This window comes from Phaenicophaeus curvirostris, chromosome 3 (assembly GCF_032191515.1).
Source record: "Phaenicophaeus curvirostris isolate KB17595 chromosome 3, BPBGC_Pcur_1.0, whole genome shotgun sequence".
In the NCBI taxonomy this organism is placed as follows: domain Eukaryota; kingdom Metazoa; phylum Chordata; class Aves; order Cuculiformes; family Cuculidae; genus Phaenicophaeus; species Phaenicophaeus curvirostris.
This window is the reverse complement of record NC_091394.1, coordinates 7,841,552-7,860,539: the sequence shown is the minus strand read 5'-3', so window position 1 is coordinate 7,860,539 and position 18,988 is coordinate 7,841,552. Positions and strand designations below refer to the sequence as shown.

The 18,988-nt window shown below is 42.1% G+C and overlaps 1 protein-coding gene across 1 annotated transcript in view; it reads left to right on the top strand.

The window, feature by feature from the left end:
* Window positions 1-9,796: 9,796 nt before the first annotated feature.
* Window positions 9,797-18,988, top strand: part of TMEFF1 (transmembrane protein with EGF like and two follistatin like domains 1) — a 123,651-nt gene continuing 114,459 nt past the window's right edge. The window contains exon 1 of the mRNA XM_069852988.1: window positions 9,797-9,941. Within this exon, the coding sequence (XP_069709089.1) occupies window positions 9,797-9,941 (145 nt within the window). The remainder of the gene's footprint in view (window positions 9,942-18,988) is intronic.

The window sequence follows — 18,988 nt, the reverse complement described above, 5'->3', positions numbered from 1 at the left end:
CAAATCCACCTCCAAGGCATGCTTGTTGATTTGTCCTTTTTAGTTCCCTTGCTAGAAAGCCTGTCCTCTTCATGTTGGTGAGCAGCATGACCACAACATATGGGCCTGGTTCTGGTAAAGGAAGTGGAGACTAGGGTAAAAGAAACATCCTCATGGGGCGAGAGCCTCACGTGTGATGAGGCTATAAAAAATTGCACATACACTCTGGAGGTCAAATTAAAATCACCTTATTTCTTAGTGTAAGAACAGCTTAAACATTTTCTCCTCAGTTACCCTGACCGTATTTGGCTCTGAGCTCATCCCAGCAGCAGTTACGGTAGAGGAACTGTGATATTGTACAGCATAAGGAGACTTTAACAGCCCTTCCACCATTTGTTCCCTAGGATAGATTTGTGCTAAAAGTGGCTATAACATGAAATGATTTCAAGCAGTTTCTTCCTTATCCACAGCTGGTGAAAACTGGTTGCATATCTGGGCATACTGGAACCGATATATCTAATAAGTCTATCTGGAAAACGTACTTCCCTGCATGCTAAAATGTATTTCAAAGTGATGTATATAAGTAATATGGATGTTCCACATTTCAAATACCTCAAGTGACAGCGATAAAATTAGCCTTAAAACCTGTGAGATATTCTCTTACTCAATTTAAAACATTATGCTGAATAAACAGAAACATTTCTTATCCAACAAACGAAGCCTTAGAAACAGATTACGTGCTGTCATCATTGCTACAGATTCATTTAAATATTCTTTTAAAAATAAGTTATGTCAGTGACACCAGTCACTAATCAATGAGAGATTAAAAAAATGCTCTATAAAATTCACCTCAGTTAATAAAAGCAAGGTTTTTCTCATTTCACCTCAGCCTTCATGTGAAAGTTCATTGTTTGCAGATTGAAATTCCGAACACAGTTCGGAACCAGTTCTTTTTCCTTCGGTCGTAATCCTATTGTCAAGCTCCATATGACATTCAGAATCACGTTGTGCTGTTCTAGAAGGAATATAAATATCCAGAGCTGTGTCAACAATAAGTCCACTACAGATTATGCTACTAGGCATAGAAAGCGCTTTGGTAAAATACGTCTTTTTAGAGAGATCTGCAGTTTTTGTGGCTCTGATGCAGTTCCATTTCTCCCTTTGTAAAAGCAAGGAGTGTAGCGAGTTCAAGGTTTGCTGAAGCAAAACTCCTTTCATCATCTCAAGCATCAATAGCATGCATGACCTGATGAAGAACAAAGGGATTAATGATATTCTGAAAGTTAACTATGACTTACGTCGGTATCCACAACATCAAGTCTTTCAGGGAGAGAGGAAATAACGTATGAGTAACATTTCATTGCATCTCTTGGGGCTGCACGATAGTCATATAATTTCTCTCTATGCAAGATGTACTGCATTTCACTTAATAGTTTTAGCCAGTGCTTTCATATTGATTGATATATTTCAGCCAATTTAGCTTGCTCCCCTCTTACAAGCAATTAGTGCCACTTCCCGACACAAAACATGAATCCTGGGGCAGGGAAAATGACTTATTTGAACTTTATAAGCTTAGAAGCATCCTGTGATACACACAAAAATGCCATATTTAAAAAATGTGCATAGTTGATACTGTACTCCAATACCTACTGAGTCTGCACCCTAATGCTGCCTGTATTTCCTACAAAAGAACCCGACCATTAAATATAGAGCAATGCTGCTCCGACAGCTTATGTAAATACTGTTATGTTGAATGTGTTTACACCAACCCTGTGCCTCTCAAAAGGAAAAGGTAGCTTACCACGTTCCAGGCAAGTTTTTGAGAAACCAGGATGTGCTAGAAGACACCAGGGACTCCAGATACTTAGGTGGGGAAGCCTGGAGAACAGTGCCTGGTCACCAAAACCCAGCTGACCTGTTAGAGGAGTATCCCACAGTTCAGTCTTTAAATAGAAAGTACCTTTAATGTGGTGGTCTTTGAGCAAATTGATGCTGGGGGAAAAATATCCATCTAGGGGGAAAGGCTTAGAATTTCTTGAGGGGAAACTGGGACAGGAGACAGTGATACATACAAACAAATCATGTGAGTAAGTCATGAGATCTATGCTGCCTTCACAAGGTTAAATTCACCTCCTGACTTTCCAAGTAGAAATTTTACTACTGATATTAAGGGACTACTTATTAAATCACTTTGTCAAAAAGATTGAAGCTGAATTCAGACCTTTATTACAGCTGTGTAACTGATAGATGAGAAATGCTAGCCTTTTTTTTTTCTTCTTCTTTAAATGGGCAAGCCATCTTGAAATCATCCTAATTCACTACAAACCTGCTATTATACATTGGCCAAAAGAGCCATATTTCCAGGTGCACCCTCACCAAGCCGCACCAGCTGTCAGTTGTCAGATTGTGTGATGGTTCACCCAATGGGTCTTGTTCTTATCTTGAAAACTTCCAGCACAGAGAGAGAAACACATGGAGCAAGATAGCTGGTGCTCCAGCCAGTCTAAAACCCTAACAGCCTTATATTCCTGGGCACAAAAGTAATCAAATTAGACAAGTTTCTATGGAAATTTATTCATCTGCCTTTATTATCCACCAAAGGAGATTTCACAAGGTTCTAGAAATCCAATAAACCTCCCATTTATAAGTCATGGCTTGCAAATACTTAGAGATGTGCTCCACTGGAAAAACCATATTACTATGTTAATGGACACACACTGGGCTTCCATGAGATTTGAAAGTTCCTTCTGAATTTTTGTGGAGAAACAAGATAAGGATATATTATCACTTAAGAATGTAATTATTCTAGACCCTAATCTCTCACTTACCTGAGCTTGCATTAGGTTATAGTTGGCACCTTGCTTAATTCTTATTTTACATGCCACAGTCACTTCAAAAAAAATACAGTTTTTCTTTCTCCTCTTTGACAGTTTTTTTTCCCTAAGTATATAGGTACATATTAACATAATGATTATGTAATTGCTTTTGTGCTAATAAGCATTATATACAGTATGGATCAAGAACAATGTAATCTCTCTCTTTTATGTAAACATCATGAAAATAACCAAGAAAATGAAGTTTGGGCAGTTTGGTAATGATACAATCACAAGAAATACAGCTACTGATAACAACGTGTACGGCTATGCTTGAGAAGGCTAACTGTGTAATGACAGAAATCAATGTACAGCATCATGGAAATGGTTAATACGTTTTGAAAAGTTATGCAAAACTAGAGTATGAGAGCAGCAGAAGGCTGGAGAAAATTATACAGGGAAATGCAATGCAATATAGCAATAAAGAAAGGCTTATGCAATTCTGAATTACACACTGTCACAGCACAGGGAAGTAATAGTCCCTTTCTGGATGTCTTTAGTGAGCTGACATGCTGTAAGCTGCATCGACTTGTGTGCTTCTGTAGCAAAAATTAAAACAAAATAAAACTGAAACTACAGAGCCCCTTGGCAAAAATGTTTGAGAATATTTTGCTATATGATGTGCTACTAAACCCAGTCATTAGGGACAACTAATGCAACATAAAACATGTCATTCTTTAATCTGCTTTTATATTTTGATTAAGAATTGCAGATAACAATGTGAAGGGTGTTCTCAAAACAAGGGACATAATTGGCAAGATCCCTAGTACTCATTAACTAAAGATTACACTTAAAGCAAACTGAATACCCATCTGATTCAGAATACAGAGAGTTGTTATAGAATCATAGAATCAAGTTCAGTGAAATATACTACATTTTTGCCTTTGAGGATTCCAAAAGCAGGATTGAAAAATTGGCATTGTTTTATGGATACAGCAGAGGAACTGCAGAACTGAATAAAGTGTGATCTTCCTGGTATACCTAGGAACATACAGGTTACTATGTTGTGATTAGCTGCAGTCTAAATATGATTTACAGGGTACCACGCTAACAAAGAATTGAAATAGTTTAATCAATAAGTGCCGAATCGTTTATCAGCATCTGGAAATCACTTTTACTGAACAGTGGTTAGAATCTGGCAGTATTTGAGTAAAAGGAAGATGTCAACAAATTAGAAGAAAATGAGAGAAAGGTAACAAACTGATTAATGTGCTGAAGAATTGATTAATGAGGGAGGATTAAAATACATAAATATGTGAAGGAGCTAAATGACAGCTTGTATTTTATTGTGTAAGCCAAAAAATGAGAGAAAATGTTTGGAATGGATAAGTGAGAATGAGGGAGATGGGTGAACATGTTTGTGCTAGCCATGAGAATATTTTGCAGCTTCCATTACTGTTCCTGCTGCTGCTACAAACAAAAGTCAACAGGAAGGGTTAGTGTTGGGATGAATTAAAACGCACTGGAGAAGCATGCGCTTGAAACTTGGTTCTGACAGGTAAGGATTTTGTTTTGCAATGGCTACAGAATCCTTTGTGTCCTGTGGCTGTTGCTGGAAAAAAGAAATCTCTTGGTGTCCCAGTTTTCCCAGCAGCAAAATGGGTTTGGTAATATTTCTTGATTCATGCGAGCATTGTGACAGGAAATTCAATGAGAAGAAACTTGTCTCTAGCTTCATCCTTAAAAATCATCATATTGACCCAAATGAGCTTTTAATTGCGTCTTTTGACTGAATAAAGATATTCCAGGACAAGAGAGGCAAAACAACTGCAAGATGAGAAATGGATCTGGCACCACAGTGATTGAAAAAGTGAAAAGTAGAAAATTAGGGAAGAAAAAAAAAAGTAGGTAAACATCTAAAAAAGTAGAGGTTAAAAGAAAAAGAGGGAATTAGAGAAAAGAATTACAGGAGTGGAGCATAAGATTCAAAACAGAGTGGCTTGGCAAAACAAGGGAAAGAGATCTCAGCTTCCTGAGAACAACACGTTGCTGCCTCAAAAATTGGTGAGGCATTGGGGTAGCTTTACATGCTGGAAAAGGACACTGCTGCCCAGGGAAGCAGGGTGCTGCTCCACTGCCTGCATTGCTTGCCCCAGAGCCATGATTTATTTATACCGGTGAGGAGCAGGCCCAAGGACTTGCCAGCCTTCTCTTTCCCACGTCCTAGAAACAGCAACGTTGAGCCCAGCTTTCCTGAGCTCTTGCCCTCACTGTGTCCTCATGACTGTGCCAGCAAATTCAGTTTGGCCTAAACTGTCTTTTTTTCCTAGCTTTGAGAGGTGTTAAATACTTGAATCACTTGATCAAACTCCTGGACCAAAGGTTAGACATGTGAAACTTTAACAGAGGGCAAGTATTGATCTGAAACTGATGCCACATATTTAGTCCTGGACTGAAAGGAGCAAGAGACTACTGTGCTAAACACTTGTTCTGTTCAGCAAAGATCCTTCCAGGCAAGTAACTTTCTCCAGAATTATGGTTGCATTGTAGGTGGGTGGATGTGGCAAAATAAACCTGGGTGGTGTCTGTTGGATAGGCTCCCATGTCCTACACAGTGACCTCTGTCTAAATCCCAGGCCATGTATTTGATTGCTGAACCACTCAGGAGTAACACAAAAGAAATTCTGTGGTGCTGGAAATAACTTTAATGTCAGTTAATTAAATAGAAAATTTAATACCTAATGAACTACATATGAAATTAAATGACATAGCCAGTACCACCTGGCCCTTTCTTGACTGTTCTGATTTTGCACTCTTTTTGAATTAGCAGAATGCAGTGGGATTGTATACTGAAGCTTCTTATTTGTATTATCCAAGTTGTAATTGCTGAAGGTAGCAGGCTTAGGTATGTGGCAGTTGAGATTTTGGGCACAGATGATGAGTAGAAAAAAACAGTGATGTATAAATGAGTTCAACTATTGGACAGTGTTTTCAATAAAAAATCATACGTGAAATAGCTTATATGAGAAGACTGATGTGTCTTGAGTCTTTCGTTGAGGCTGATTCTAAGTCTGGTTAGACAAAACCTTCCACCTTTGGGAAGTAAATGTGACTTTATTGCAATTATATAACGATTTCACTTCTGCTCACCTCCAGTGGGCACAAACTGGAACATGGGAAGATTCCCCTAAACATCAAGGAAACACTTTGTTATTATGAGGGTGACTAAGAGCTGGCATAGGTTGCCCAGGGAGTTTGTGAAGTCTTCAACCTTGGAGATATTGCAAAGCCATCTGGACACGGTCCCGGGCAACCTGCTCTAGGTGTCCCTGCTTGAGGGTAGTTGGACTAGATGACCTCCAGAGGTCCCTTCCAACCTCAACCACAATCATGTGATTCTTTGGTTCTGTGAACACCATTCCAGTTTATACTCTTAATATTTTTGATGCTTTCTTCACAACTACAGGAGATGGAAATGTTTATTAGGTTAAGGATAAAAGTTGGGATTAATAAGTACAATTCTCTGGCAAAGTATCTGGCAAAGGCAGGATTCTACTGCTGGATGCACAGGGGCACAGGAGGCTTCAGACAACAGTTTAATGGTTTCACTAAATTGCAGATCTCTCTCCTCTGTTTCGTTCTGAAAGATGAAATAAAGCAGTGCTTTCACAATTAAGTGTATCTGTATTGTATCCAGATCTCTGGCAAATGAAATCACTCTTACCGGTCTGGCAGCTCCTCTCTGCTCTTGCATATTCCCTGCTTCCCTTTGGCTGCACATCTTCCTTCCTACAATTACTGGAGAAAAATAAGAAAAGGCAGAGACTGTGTGTGCACCAGCAACAGACTGAAAAACTGCTGTTGGTGTTCAAGAGCTCACTGAAGATGAGAATTTTTGGCAATCTGTAGAGCTTCCTGCTTTCACAGGAGAGCAGTTGGAGGTGAGCAGAAGTGAAATTGTTGTATAGTTGCAATAAAGTCACATTTACTTGCCAAAGATGGAAGGTACCAAATGTGACAGTTTAGCATGATCTCAAAGACATACCAGATCTGTTATTTCGTCGGTGTGGCATTCCCTCTGCCTGTAACCATTTGTGTTGCAGAAGCAGCTTGTTCAAAATCTTTCAGAGTTCTTCTGCTTCTTTAACTGGCAGGAAAGTGTTTAGTGGTTTTGGGGTTTTTTTTGTTTTGTTTTTTTTTTAATACATATATCAGGGAACAGAATAAGAATGAATATCCAGCTGGCATAGTGTGAATTTGCCAATCAAGCATGACTGTATCTCTTGATTAAGACTGGCTAGAGATGCATCCAGACACATAGTACAGCTCAGATGTGGCTTTTCTAGCTAAAAAATGGCATGTCATCCAACCTGGGAGCCAATCAACAAAGCCAAACCCCGTGAGATTTACTTACAATCTGTCTGGACTTGTTAAAAGCTTTCATATGATGCCGCATAGGGATTTCCTAGTTAAGCTGAAAGAGATGGGAAACTGAAACAAAGCTGCAAATTCAGTTGGGAACTCACCACAGATGACAACACACTACCCTGGACAGGGAGAGTTTAAACTGGGAGAAGTTATTATTACTGCTTCTTAAAGTTTATTCTGGGACCCATAGACCATGTTTGGTTATATTTTCATTATTGTGAAGGTGGGAGTGCTCTAGACACAAAGAACTGTTTGGGACTATCCATAGAAAGGAAGTTCAGAATATCCTGCAGAGATAACTACATAATATTGAGGACTGGAATAACAGAAATGAGATGAAATTCAATAATGGACAAGATAAGGTCATACACTTAGACATTTGTAAAAAGCACTTTTATTATGGACTGTAATGACATAAAAATAGGAGTTGCTTGTATCAGTCACTCACAGCATGACCCCAAAAAATTGGTGGGATTTGGTCATGTAAAAATCAAATTGGCTCTATGAGAAAAGCTTCTTTTGGAAGAAATCAGGAGACACTAGGTCCATTGCAAAGACTGGTGATACTTTGTGAAAAACTGTTACACATTGCATGTCAGCTGTGCTAAAGAAAGCTGAATTAAAATTGTACTTAGTGCAGAAAACTCTTGAGTTACAGAAACTCTGTGTTATAGGAGAAAACTAAGAAAACTTACTGATAGGCTAGAGGAGTTGAGAGTAGCTATGACTACTGCCTATAAATATATTATAGGTTTGAATGCACAGGAAAGAGAAATGTCTAGCTGAAACACTGTGCAGCACCAGGACAAATGTGAATGAACTAGTCTTGATTGTGCTCAAGGATTAGAAGGAGCGTTCTGACAAAAAGATGAGGGCAGCTCTGGTCCAGCCCTCCACCAGGAAGTGCAGGAAAATACTGTGTTTAATGTAAGATTAATCTAGCTGTGCTTATTGAAAGGGTTATATGAGTATTTACTCCTATAATAACAAAGTACTCCCTTCAAAACAAAAAAGATCTGTGCCAGTCCCATAGCCTAAAGTTCCAAAAAGTTTACTTGCTTAGCAGACCAGATTGCAATAATGATATCTGAGAAAGCTTTAAAGAACCTGGCCAATGTATCTCAGCAGCCCAGTTACAGCAGAACAGGCTACATGCGAGTTAATGTACCTCACCCGGCCAGGGAGCAGGGGTCTTCTTAACATACCTCACCCGGCCAGGGAGCAGGGGTCTTCTTAACGTACCTCACCTGGCCAAGGAGCAGGGGTCTTCTTAATGTACCTCACCTGGCCAAGGAGCAGGGGGTCTTCTGACATCCAGCATCACTGCTAGCAAAAGGAGCAAGTAATTGCAGAACGTTTACTTGGCAGAGGCAGGCAGCATTGAAATCCATATGCTGAGAGGAAATTGCTCACTGAGTCTTGATAATCCAGGACTTTTCTCTTCATTTAAAAAGACAACAATCTGACGTTGTGTGTCTGAGCACTGTGCCTACCCAAACCTTACTGCTGGGCCTATGGCCTTACTCTTTACGGGCCTGGTTAATGGGCTACTTGAAGGTCTCCTCACACAAATGCTGCAGCTTAGAGCAAGCAGCAGTGAGACCAAGGAATCAGTCACTTCTTGTTCCTGAAAAACTAATGGTTTGTACAGTGGATTAAGACACACTCTGGAGCGAGTGAGAAGAGCAACAAAGCTGGTGAGGGGGCTGGAGAAGAGGCCTCATGAGGAACAGCTGAGAGAGCTGGGGGTGTTTAGCCTGGAGAAGAGGAGGCTGAGGGGAGACCTCATTGCTCTCTACAACTACCTGAAAGGAGGTTGTGGAGAGGAGGGAGCTGGGCTCTTCTCCCAAGTGACAGGGGACAGGACAAGAGGGAATGGCCTCAAGCTCCGCCAGGGGAGGTTTAGGCTGGACATAATGAAAAAAATTTTCACAGAAAGGGTCATTGGGCAGTGGCAGAGGCTGCCCAGGGAGGGGCTTGAGTCACCTTCCCTGGAGGGGTTTAAGGGACGGGTGGACGAGGTGCTAAGGGACATGGGTTAGTGTTTGATAGGAATGGTTGGACTCGATGACCCGGTGGGTCTCTTCCAACCTGGTGATTCTATGATTCTATGACCCGTCTCTCTCCGCTTCCTTCCCCATCCCCGCTCGCGTTCGCTATCGGTGGATTATCCTCCGTCCCGGGGACCCGCTCCGCTTTCCTTCACCCACGCCGAGCGAGGAGAAGCCCCCCAGCTCCTCTCTGGGCCCGGGGGAGGGGGCTGCGGTCACGTGTGCGCTTCCTCCCCCTCCTCCTCCTCCTCCTCCCCCCACCCGTCCGCGCGGCGGAGGCAGCAGCAGCCGCCCCGGCTCCGCTCCCTTTGTTGCAGGCGGAGCCGCCGCGCACAAAGGAGCGGCCGAAGCGAGAGGAGAGAAAGGAGGAGGAGAAAGAGGAGGAGGAGGAGGCGGCGGCGGCCGCGGTCGGGGATGCTGAGGGCGCGCTCCGGCGCGGCGGAGAACGGAGGGTCCCGCCCGGGCGGCGCCGCGGGCTCCGGTTGATGCCTTGGGCCCGCCCCGCCGCCGCCGCCGCCCCTCGCCATGCCGGGAGAGAGCCCGCTGCGGGCTCTGAGCCGCACCTCGGCCCTGCTGCTGCTCGCCCTCGCCGCCCTGCCCGCCGCCCGCGCCTCCCACCCGCCCCCCGACTGCCAGGGCGGCGCCAAGGGCAAAGGCCACAACTGCTCAGGTAACGCCGGGGCGGCTCCGCGCTGCCCCCCGGCCGCCGAACAAAGGGGAGCGGCCCCGCGAGCGCCGGGGGATGCCCCTCGCTCCGGCCGCGGGGAGCTCCCTCTGCAGCCGAAAGGGAAGGAGTTGATCCCTGTCTCCCGGCTTTTGTCGGTCCCTTCCCGGCAGGTGCGCTCCCTTCATCCCGCGTCCCCTCATCCCCTCATCCCGCGTCCCTTCATCCCCTCATCCCGCGTCCCTTCATCCCCTCATCCCGCGTCCCTTCATCCCCTCATCCCGCGTCCCTTCATCCCCTCATCCCGCGTCCCTTCATCCCCTCATCCCGCGTCCCTTCATCCCCTCATCCCGCGTCCCCTCATCCCCTCATCCCGCGTCCCCTCATCCCGCGTCCCCTCATCCCCTCATCCCGCGTCCCCTCATCCCCTCATCCCGCGTCCCCTCATCCCCTCATCCCGCGTCCCCTCATCCCCTCATCCCGCGTCCCCTCATCCCCTCATCCCGCGTCCCCTCATCCCCTCATCCCGCGTCCCTTCATCCCATCCCACCTCACATCCCGCATCCCTTTCCACCTCACATCCCGCCCCGCATCACATCCCACATCCCACCCCAGGAGCGCAGCCCCTCCAGGGCGCTTGCACGGGCTCTTTTCTTCTTCTTTTTCTTTCTCCTCCTCTTCCTCCTCTTCCAGAGCCCGGGGAGCCTCTCCATCTGTCCTTCCCCACGTTTGTCGGGTCAGGTTCTCTGTGGAGGAGATGTAGAAGGCAAAATACTCCGTGGTTTGCGCCGAATGGGCTTTTTAGGGGCTGTGCCTGGTTTGGTTGTGTGACAGGGGAATGCTTTATTATGTCTACCCATCCTATCCCTAAGTGTGTGCTGGTACATGCAGTTTTGATGTAGAAGTGTAGCTTTGGCATGACAGCAGCGCATTTTCTTGTATCTTGAAATAGTGTTTTTAAAGTAGAAAAAAGTAAACGCGTACGATATAAAGTTTACAGTTTGTTAGAAAGACTGGCTTTCCTTCTAATATTTAGGAAAGGCGATTTTTTTTTTTTTCTCTGAAAAATTGCTGCGTGTGCCTCCTACTGCTTTTTCAAATGGGGTTTATTCCACTGCAAAGGTTGCACGAAAGTGCCTTCTCCAAGGTGATGAAGGTTTTTGCCCTGTGCTCTGGAGCCGCCTGCTCCCATTGTTTTCAGCAGTTTCCACATTGGAAGGAGCTCTCGGCACTTCCCAGAACAGGCTCCCCAAACTGTATAAGAGCTTTCACGAAATGAGTGGGTGGAATAATGATCTTCCTCCCAATTACATTTTATAATACAGATAATGCTGGTAAAGCAGGCTATCAAACTCGCGGACCAGCAAACTGTAGCAAAATGATTTTGCAATATAATAAAACTGCTGTTCACTCTTCATATGCTCATTTGGTCTTCATTTTAGCCAGTTTAGACACCTAGCGTGTTAGTCCGTGATACCACAGTGCTTCTGTTTCACTGCTGCCTGACTTTTTCCGTTCTATTTGTATGAATAACATGGTTATTTTTCAAGAGAGGTTAATAGGTTAATGTGTCAGTGGCGTTAGCGGCTTACCCATTGGAGACATGTGGGTCATTAGACCATGGCATGTGCATAAATCAGTGAGATTAAATATGGAAGGCTGATGACATAGATAAGGAAGTTTCTAAGACTGTGGAACACGCAGATACCATTATTTAGAAACTGTCAGGGAAAGACGCTTTTCCAACCTGGAATTAGAAAACCGTATGCTGTAGTGAAAACATTCAGAATGATTCTACTAAAAATAGGCGAAAACAAATATATGAGCTATGTATGTGTGTATAGCAGGCATTGTTCTTAGTTTAACTACAAAAGGTACGGAAGGAAAACTTAATTTAAAAACGTAGCAGTCAGATTCTGGTCTGTGTTAACAGTTTCATGCAGAACTGCAGCGTTTCAGTTCTCAACATTAATTTTGACAGAACTAGTATCAACACATAATATCTGGGACAGATTTTCCCCTCGCTTGCTTCTGTGTAGCTTCATTAACTTTTACTGGATAAACTACTCCCTGCAAAAGATGAGTTTCTTATTATTTACTCATGAGGCCAGACAGTGGTGTTAGCATGTTTCTTAGGGGACTGCTACTGTGTATTTACACTGAAAGTTAAACTTAAGAACACTATTACTACTTTTTCTTCAGACATTTGGAGTCCCTAAATTACTGTACGCAAAGAAGCAAAATCCTTCTCTTCTCTTGTTATTTGGTCACTTTAGTATTTGTATCAGCTTGACCTACTGCCCTGGAAATGTTTCTTACATTTTTTGAGAGGATTCCTGGGCTTGTAACATGTTACCATCACAAGATTATGTAGCTGCCTTTATATTTTCTTAAATTAGGAAATGCTGAACTCCTTTCCTTTATTTCTTTGGAGTATGCTGTTTAAGAAAGAGTTTGCTGTAGCAGAAGGACATTGCAAGGTGGAGCACGCAGGTAGATAACAGGAAAATTAAGATAGCCTTTTCAGCCTTGATTCCACCCTCTTCAATCCAGGCATTGTGGTTCAGTCTTTTATTATATTATGATCTAATTGCATCATCACTATCCAAGGGAAGAGCATGTAATCAAGTGATTAGAGCAGGAAACAGAGAGTTAAGATGTATCTGGAGTTAATTGACTATGTGGTCCTGTATGTGTTTGTTCATCTGCCAATTCAGGCTATGCTGGGCTAGGAGAATGAAATAGCCCTATTTTACCCAGAATGAGGTAAAAACCAAGCTGATGTTTCTTTCTGGAAAACAGACTGTTAGAGTTGATCTCTTAGAGGTTTTATATTATTCTCTGCACTACCTGTATTCATCTTCTGTAGCATTTCTCGGACTCACTGACTGTGAGTGGAGTGGGATGATGCTTTCTTCTCTGCTCAGGCTATAACATAGTCGTGTCCTTAATAAAGGCTGTCAACTACAGGGGGTTATTAAGCATTCTGAATGTAAAGGTAAGTACAAAATCTAGTTAGTTCATGAGCTTCTAATCAACTGATGCTCTCCAGAGACACACACAGAGTGTGGACAGCTACAGTTTCAGTTACAGTCCTGTTGAATCATCTGTGTGAGTTGCTGAGGGCTTCGTTGAGAAGTACACAGACTTAATGAGAGAGATTGCTCAGTGCATTGGTTTGGATTTGTGCACCTGGGATTTTGATTAACAGAGATGTGTTTCTGATGGTAAGGGTTTCAGCTTGCTACTCCTTCATGCGATAAAATATGCTTGTTTGGGATGATTTCACACACCTCCTAGGAGTCTCATAGGCCATATGTTGCCCCTGGTTTCTTAAATTCTCATTGAGTGAAGTGAGTAAAGATAAAATTGTTTCCAGATAGCTTACTGAGGATATAATGAGGTCAAGGGAAAAGTAAGGACACCTTCTCTTTCACAGAATTCCTCTTCTGATGAATGTTGGGGTTTGTTTTTTTTTTTTTTTATACACAGTCATAACATGCCTGAAATAGTCTGTAAATAAAAGTAGATAAAATTACTGATTAGGAAGAGGAAAGGGAATGGAAGACAAAGGAAAGAATCCACCCTGTGATAGGGTGGTATCTGAGTGTACGATGGGCTGTTTGAGCGCAGAAGCATAGGCTGTCAAAAGGTTTGTAAGTATTCAGACAGAACAGCAGAGAAAGCTGTGGTAAAGCTGTCCTTCACCATATATATATAATCTTAATTTTCAACATGCTTTAGAGAAATGGTTTCTGCCCTGAAATAACTCCTAGAGTAAATTAGGCAAACAGAGAATGTGGAAGCAGAAGAAAAGCGAGGTGTGAAGCAAACCGGTGCAAACAGGAGTACAACAAACACGAATAAAACTCATGTGTTTTGATAGTTCAAACTGTGGTAGGATGAGAAGGGGAGGGGAGACATCACCAGTGGGACAAAAGCATCCAAAGGCTGGACAACAAGAGCGGGTCCTGAAGAGGGATGGGAGTGGAAAGTGTTGAGTGGTACACGAGCAGAAAGGAGTAAGGAAGCAGTGTGAGAAAAGATGCACAGCTGAGACTGGGAGCAACTCACAGAGGGTTAAAAACTGACCATACCATATGCTTTTGTTTTCAAAGCATGCCTTTTTCCGTTGTGTGAACAGAGTATTAGAGGAAGAAGAGTTTAGAAGGGCACAGAAGATGAGATGAGCAATAGGAGATTCAGTTTAAAAGTAGAAAAGGCAGGAACATGCAGGAGTGTGACCGTAATTCTGTGTATTCTAACAACAGAAGAGAAAAATCACATTGTTTGTTGATTACTGCAGACAACTGAAGAGTGCATTTGCAGTATGGCTGTTGTCACTGTTGTTGAGATACATGTGGTATCATAGAAAAAAATATCCTTTTTTAAATTTAATCTTTGTTAAGATTAACAAATCCACCACTGATGAACGTGATCTCATTCAGAGTTTGCAAAACGTTCTCCAGTATCATTCACGTGCAATGGATACCGTTTGATTAGGGACTTTTTGTTTCCGTTACTTAGTTAGATGCCATCAAGTCTGTTCTTCAGTCCCTGTGGCAGGGAACCCCAAGCTTACTATTGTTAGATACCAGTGCTAGCAGAACAGACATAGCATGCGTATTTCAACAAAAAAAAAAATCATCTACTCAAATCACGTCTGCGTGGCACTGTCGTGTGGTATATGTAATGTATTCATACCTGCTAGAATCAAGGGCTAGAAATCAAGAACGTATCTTGTGCGTTCTGTGTGCAGGCTACCAGTGCTGTGCTTTTCTTTAGTGCTTGACAGCTTGTGGGAATGGTGGGAAATGGCAAAATCTTAAGTCACGGGGGCCAAACCGAATCAGGGGAGTACTTGGAATACTTTACCTTGCAAGAAACCTTGTCTGCTCAAATGTTGCCGTTGCTTTTGCTAACTGTGCTTCCTTCCAAAAGGATTTGACAGTGATGAACGAGACAATGAGAATTTAAAAAGTGCTAAAACCCTAAATTATCAAGAATGTGACTGGGTTAGAAACACAACATTTGGGGCATAAGCTGTAAATGCCTAAAGAAACAGTTTCCTAGGGAGATGATTAGTCAGTCACCTTTGCGAGGGTTTCTTTCTCTAAGAAATATCAGCCTATATCTCTCATCTAAGGTATATCAGCACTGCGGACGAGACACACGTTCAAAAACGCTGTTTGTATTTATTGGCCAATTCAAACCAGGATGAACTGTCACTACTTTAAGGCGTGTTACCTATTAGGTGTGAGCGGTTGTAGCTGAAAATTTCACTTTTTTTCATGGCATAAGAAGAGGTCTAAATCTATTCCCATCTGGTACCTCTATGCTGTGACGTGAAGTCAGGTTTATGAGTGGGTTGGCCAAAACGAGTTTTATGGACTCTTTCTCACTCTAGGCTTGCGTGTTGTCTGAAGCTTGAGTCTAGACCATCCCCACTGTGATGGCAAAGAGTGGAGCACTAGTCCTGCTGGTGCCCAATCCATGTGGCAGATGCGAACACAGATTTGGGAGAATGCAAACCTCGGGCAATTCCTGCCTCTGAAGCTTAGCCTTGTTTTTTGCCTGAGCTCAGTGGGGACTCTGAAGCAGAATGAGGTGTGGCCTCAAGACTGGCTTTCATCCGTGCTTATCAGCTGGAACAGACGTACCCTTTGTGGGTTTTGTGAAGATTAAGTGGGCAAGGGTTGGTTTTTTTATATACCATTCTAAGTTACGCAAGGCCAAACCAATTTGGGCTAAAGATATGAAGTCATGTTATCGGGCGTGTAAAAGCAGGGGATGGAAGAAAGGTACAGGCTCATCTTTTTTTATGTTTGCATACATAAATTTGATGGGAGTATACAGGATTAGAGTAATTGGTTATTTTATCTAAGATGCTATGACTTACATTCCTGTAAATTAGTTAAAACAGGCAAGCCAGATAAACTGTGATATGTGTTTGTGCCAACCAAACTTCTAAAGTAAATGATCTAGACTTAGTCAGGTTACATATCACTTTGAGAAACTGGTGTGAGGCATGAGTATAAATCAATTATAGGTAAAAAGTAAAAACAATGATTAAAAAGTAAAATTAAAACTCAGACAGTAACCTGCACGTCTTTGTTTCCCTTTAGTGTGACATGGAATGTCCTTGCAGTACAGGTTCTTATGCTGATTAAAGAGCCAAAAGGTAATTGAGTAGAATTGAAATTGTCAGAATAGCAGAAAATAATCTTGTAACAGGTGTCACTCCATCATTGTCACTAGTTGGAACCAGTAATATGATGAAGCATTTAAGGCTTGACTGAAGGGACTGCATTGTATCAAATTTCTTTACCTTTTTCTGAAAAGAGGAAAAGAAGAGTTATGTTTGTTGTAGAAAACATTGCCAAGAAAACATTCTTTCTGTACCAAGATCTCTCTGACAAATCCTGTTACTGGGAGAACAAGAAGTGTCTTTATTAAAAGTGGTCTGGCCCTTTTTTGTTATAAATGTAGAGATAAGTATTTTGTACTTGCAGTCTGCTGGTTTTCTTCTGGAGTTGACAGTGGACTGGATAAAGGGGAGACTTAATATTTACTTGGACTTGGAAAAAAAAAAAGAAGCTGTGATCAAAATCTTTGAGTAGAGTAGTATGAAGGCAGGGAATCCCACAGATATTGACAGGAGGCTCAATTCACCCTTTTCCTGTAAAGAGATGATCACATTCCACCATTGATTCGTTAGCGGGAAGTGCCTGTGACTTTTCCAGCTTGTAGTCAGACTTTGGCTAGTGTCCACAAAGCAGGTAGTGGCAGCAGTTCCCAGAGTAACAGTACCTGCATCATTTGGGGAAGAAAAAGCCTTGAGCACCCGGGATGTTAAATGTAAGATGTATTTTTCTGATTCTAGACTACTACTTATCCTCCTTGATAAGTCCGTATAGATGCTGTGGAACAGAAGTGGAGATAGAGGACGTGTTGGCATTTTTGAGGTGAAAACCTGTCTTTTTCTAAGCAGTCTGTATTCACTAGAGCTGAAGACCAAGGAAGTTCTTTATAAATTGTTCTTTAAAAAATCGTTCCATCCCAAGAATAGTTTTAAATGATAAGAAAATTATAATTAAATAGCATCCTGTAAACTAAATATTCCCATCTATTTGCTGTAGTTTATTCTCAGCTCATCTTGAAATTCTAACAGTTTAGAGAAATAAGGGAAGAAAAAGAGAGAGTGTGAGAGAGTGGAGTTATTTTGTGGAACTCTTGAATAAGTAGGGAAGGGCTTGCTTGACTAAATCAATCCATAGTAAATTTTATTTTATGAAATCATTTCTTGGCAAAATGAGTCTGTGTGTGATACTTTTCTTGCAGGAAAGGATAAGAAGATACAGACAAATTCTGGTTAGGAGTAAGTTCAGCGTCAAAATTTTGATCCAATGAAAATAAAGTTTTCTGGAGGACCTTAAATCTGTCTCTTTGTCTTGATGAACAGCAACAATGTATCTTTAGTTCTAGTTTAGTTCACTGATGGTTTCATGGGAATCAGACAGTGAAATTATTACCTCTTGTATTATTAAGTAGATATACAGTGGTGCCATTAGTTTTTTAAAATATTTGGGATTTATGGGTCATACACTCTTCAATTTGTTTGTTTGTTTGTTTTTAAAAAGTAAAAATATTAGGTATTTTTTTTTTTATCTTCAAGATTCTTACCAGGGAACCTTTGTCTTCTTTTTTGGAGTTGTGAGCAAGTTGCCAGTGGAGCATTTTGCTAGAAGAGTACTTGGAAGACTTCTGTTCTTGCTACTCAGTTTCATCTCTAGACCTGGCTTGGTGTGGGATGGGAGACTGACCAGGCTGTGCATGCATTTGTGTATATGTTGCTAATGTGAATATCTCCGTTTCAGAGAGCAATTTAATGTTACACAGATGTAAATGTTGAGTTTTTTCAAGTTGCTCTAAAACTGCCTCATCGGTCATAGTGTAGTTTGTGAGGAGATGGTGTTTGACTAGCAAATAGTGATTTATTTTAGGATAATTTAAATTCTCATTATAGTAGACAGTTTCTAGGGACTGAAAAGATAGGACTTTTCTGATAATAGATTATGTGTTACAGCAAGAGTGTTTAAAGGATCTGGTTCAAAATAAAATTAAATCCTTGTAATAACCTCTCTTTTGACTTAGTATTATAAAAATAAATTTAGTTGCAATTACAGTCTTGAACACCCACATTATATAACCATGCTCAAGCTGGCAGGATCCTCATCCACACTTCAAAAATAGTGTTAATTAAGACCAGCAGGAAAACATGTGAAAATGAAAGAGGAGAAAGTCAGGAATAAGACAGAACTGTCAGTAATTTTTCTGAAGGGACCTGGCTTCTCTCAGTAGCTGCCAGCTCCTCCCCTAGCCTGTTTCTACCAGGCTGAGACCTTGCAGTGCTCCCGTGTGTCTTAAATAGATGCAAAACTCTCAGCTTTCCTGAGATGCATAGAGCATCCCGTGGGGAGCAGATGAGGAAGAAGAGGACAGGTAAGATATTCTTGACAAACAGACAAAAGGATGTTCAAGGCATGAAATGGTTCTTCTCAGTTCTGGTCTGGAGGCAAAAGCTTCCTGAAATCTGGCTCTACCTTGCTGCAAAGCCTCTGTAGGCAGCCTTATTCTAGCTACCTGGCTTGCTGGCAGGCAGCAGCCTGGTTCCTCAAGGAAAGGCCCAAGGGCATCTCATCTGCCTCACACCAACATCACAGGATCAATGTGAAAGCAGATGGGGTGAATGGGGGCAGCCAGGCGAGCCAGAGAGCTGAATCTATGCAAACTCCAGTTCATCTGTCCTTGATCACCATAGTGTGTTCAAAATAAGCATGAAATGCTCAGCTTTAAGCTCCAGTTTCTTCTCCCCAGATCCAACCCTAGTTATTTCCCAGGGTGGCACAATTCCATGCAGCTTTAGGAGTCTGACACATTTCGGTGTTCACCTACTGCTGACCAAAAAACCTACTTTAAGTGCTTAACTGGTCTTAGTTACTAACTCATGTGAGCACTGCGTATGATGACAGAAGAAGAAACACACAGCTGCC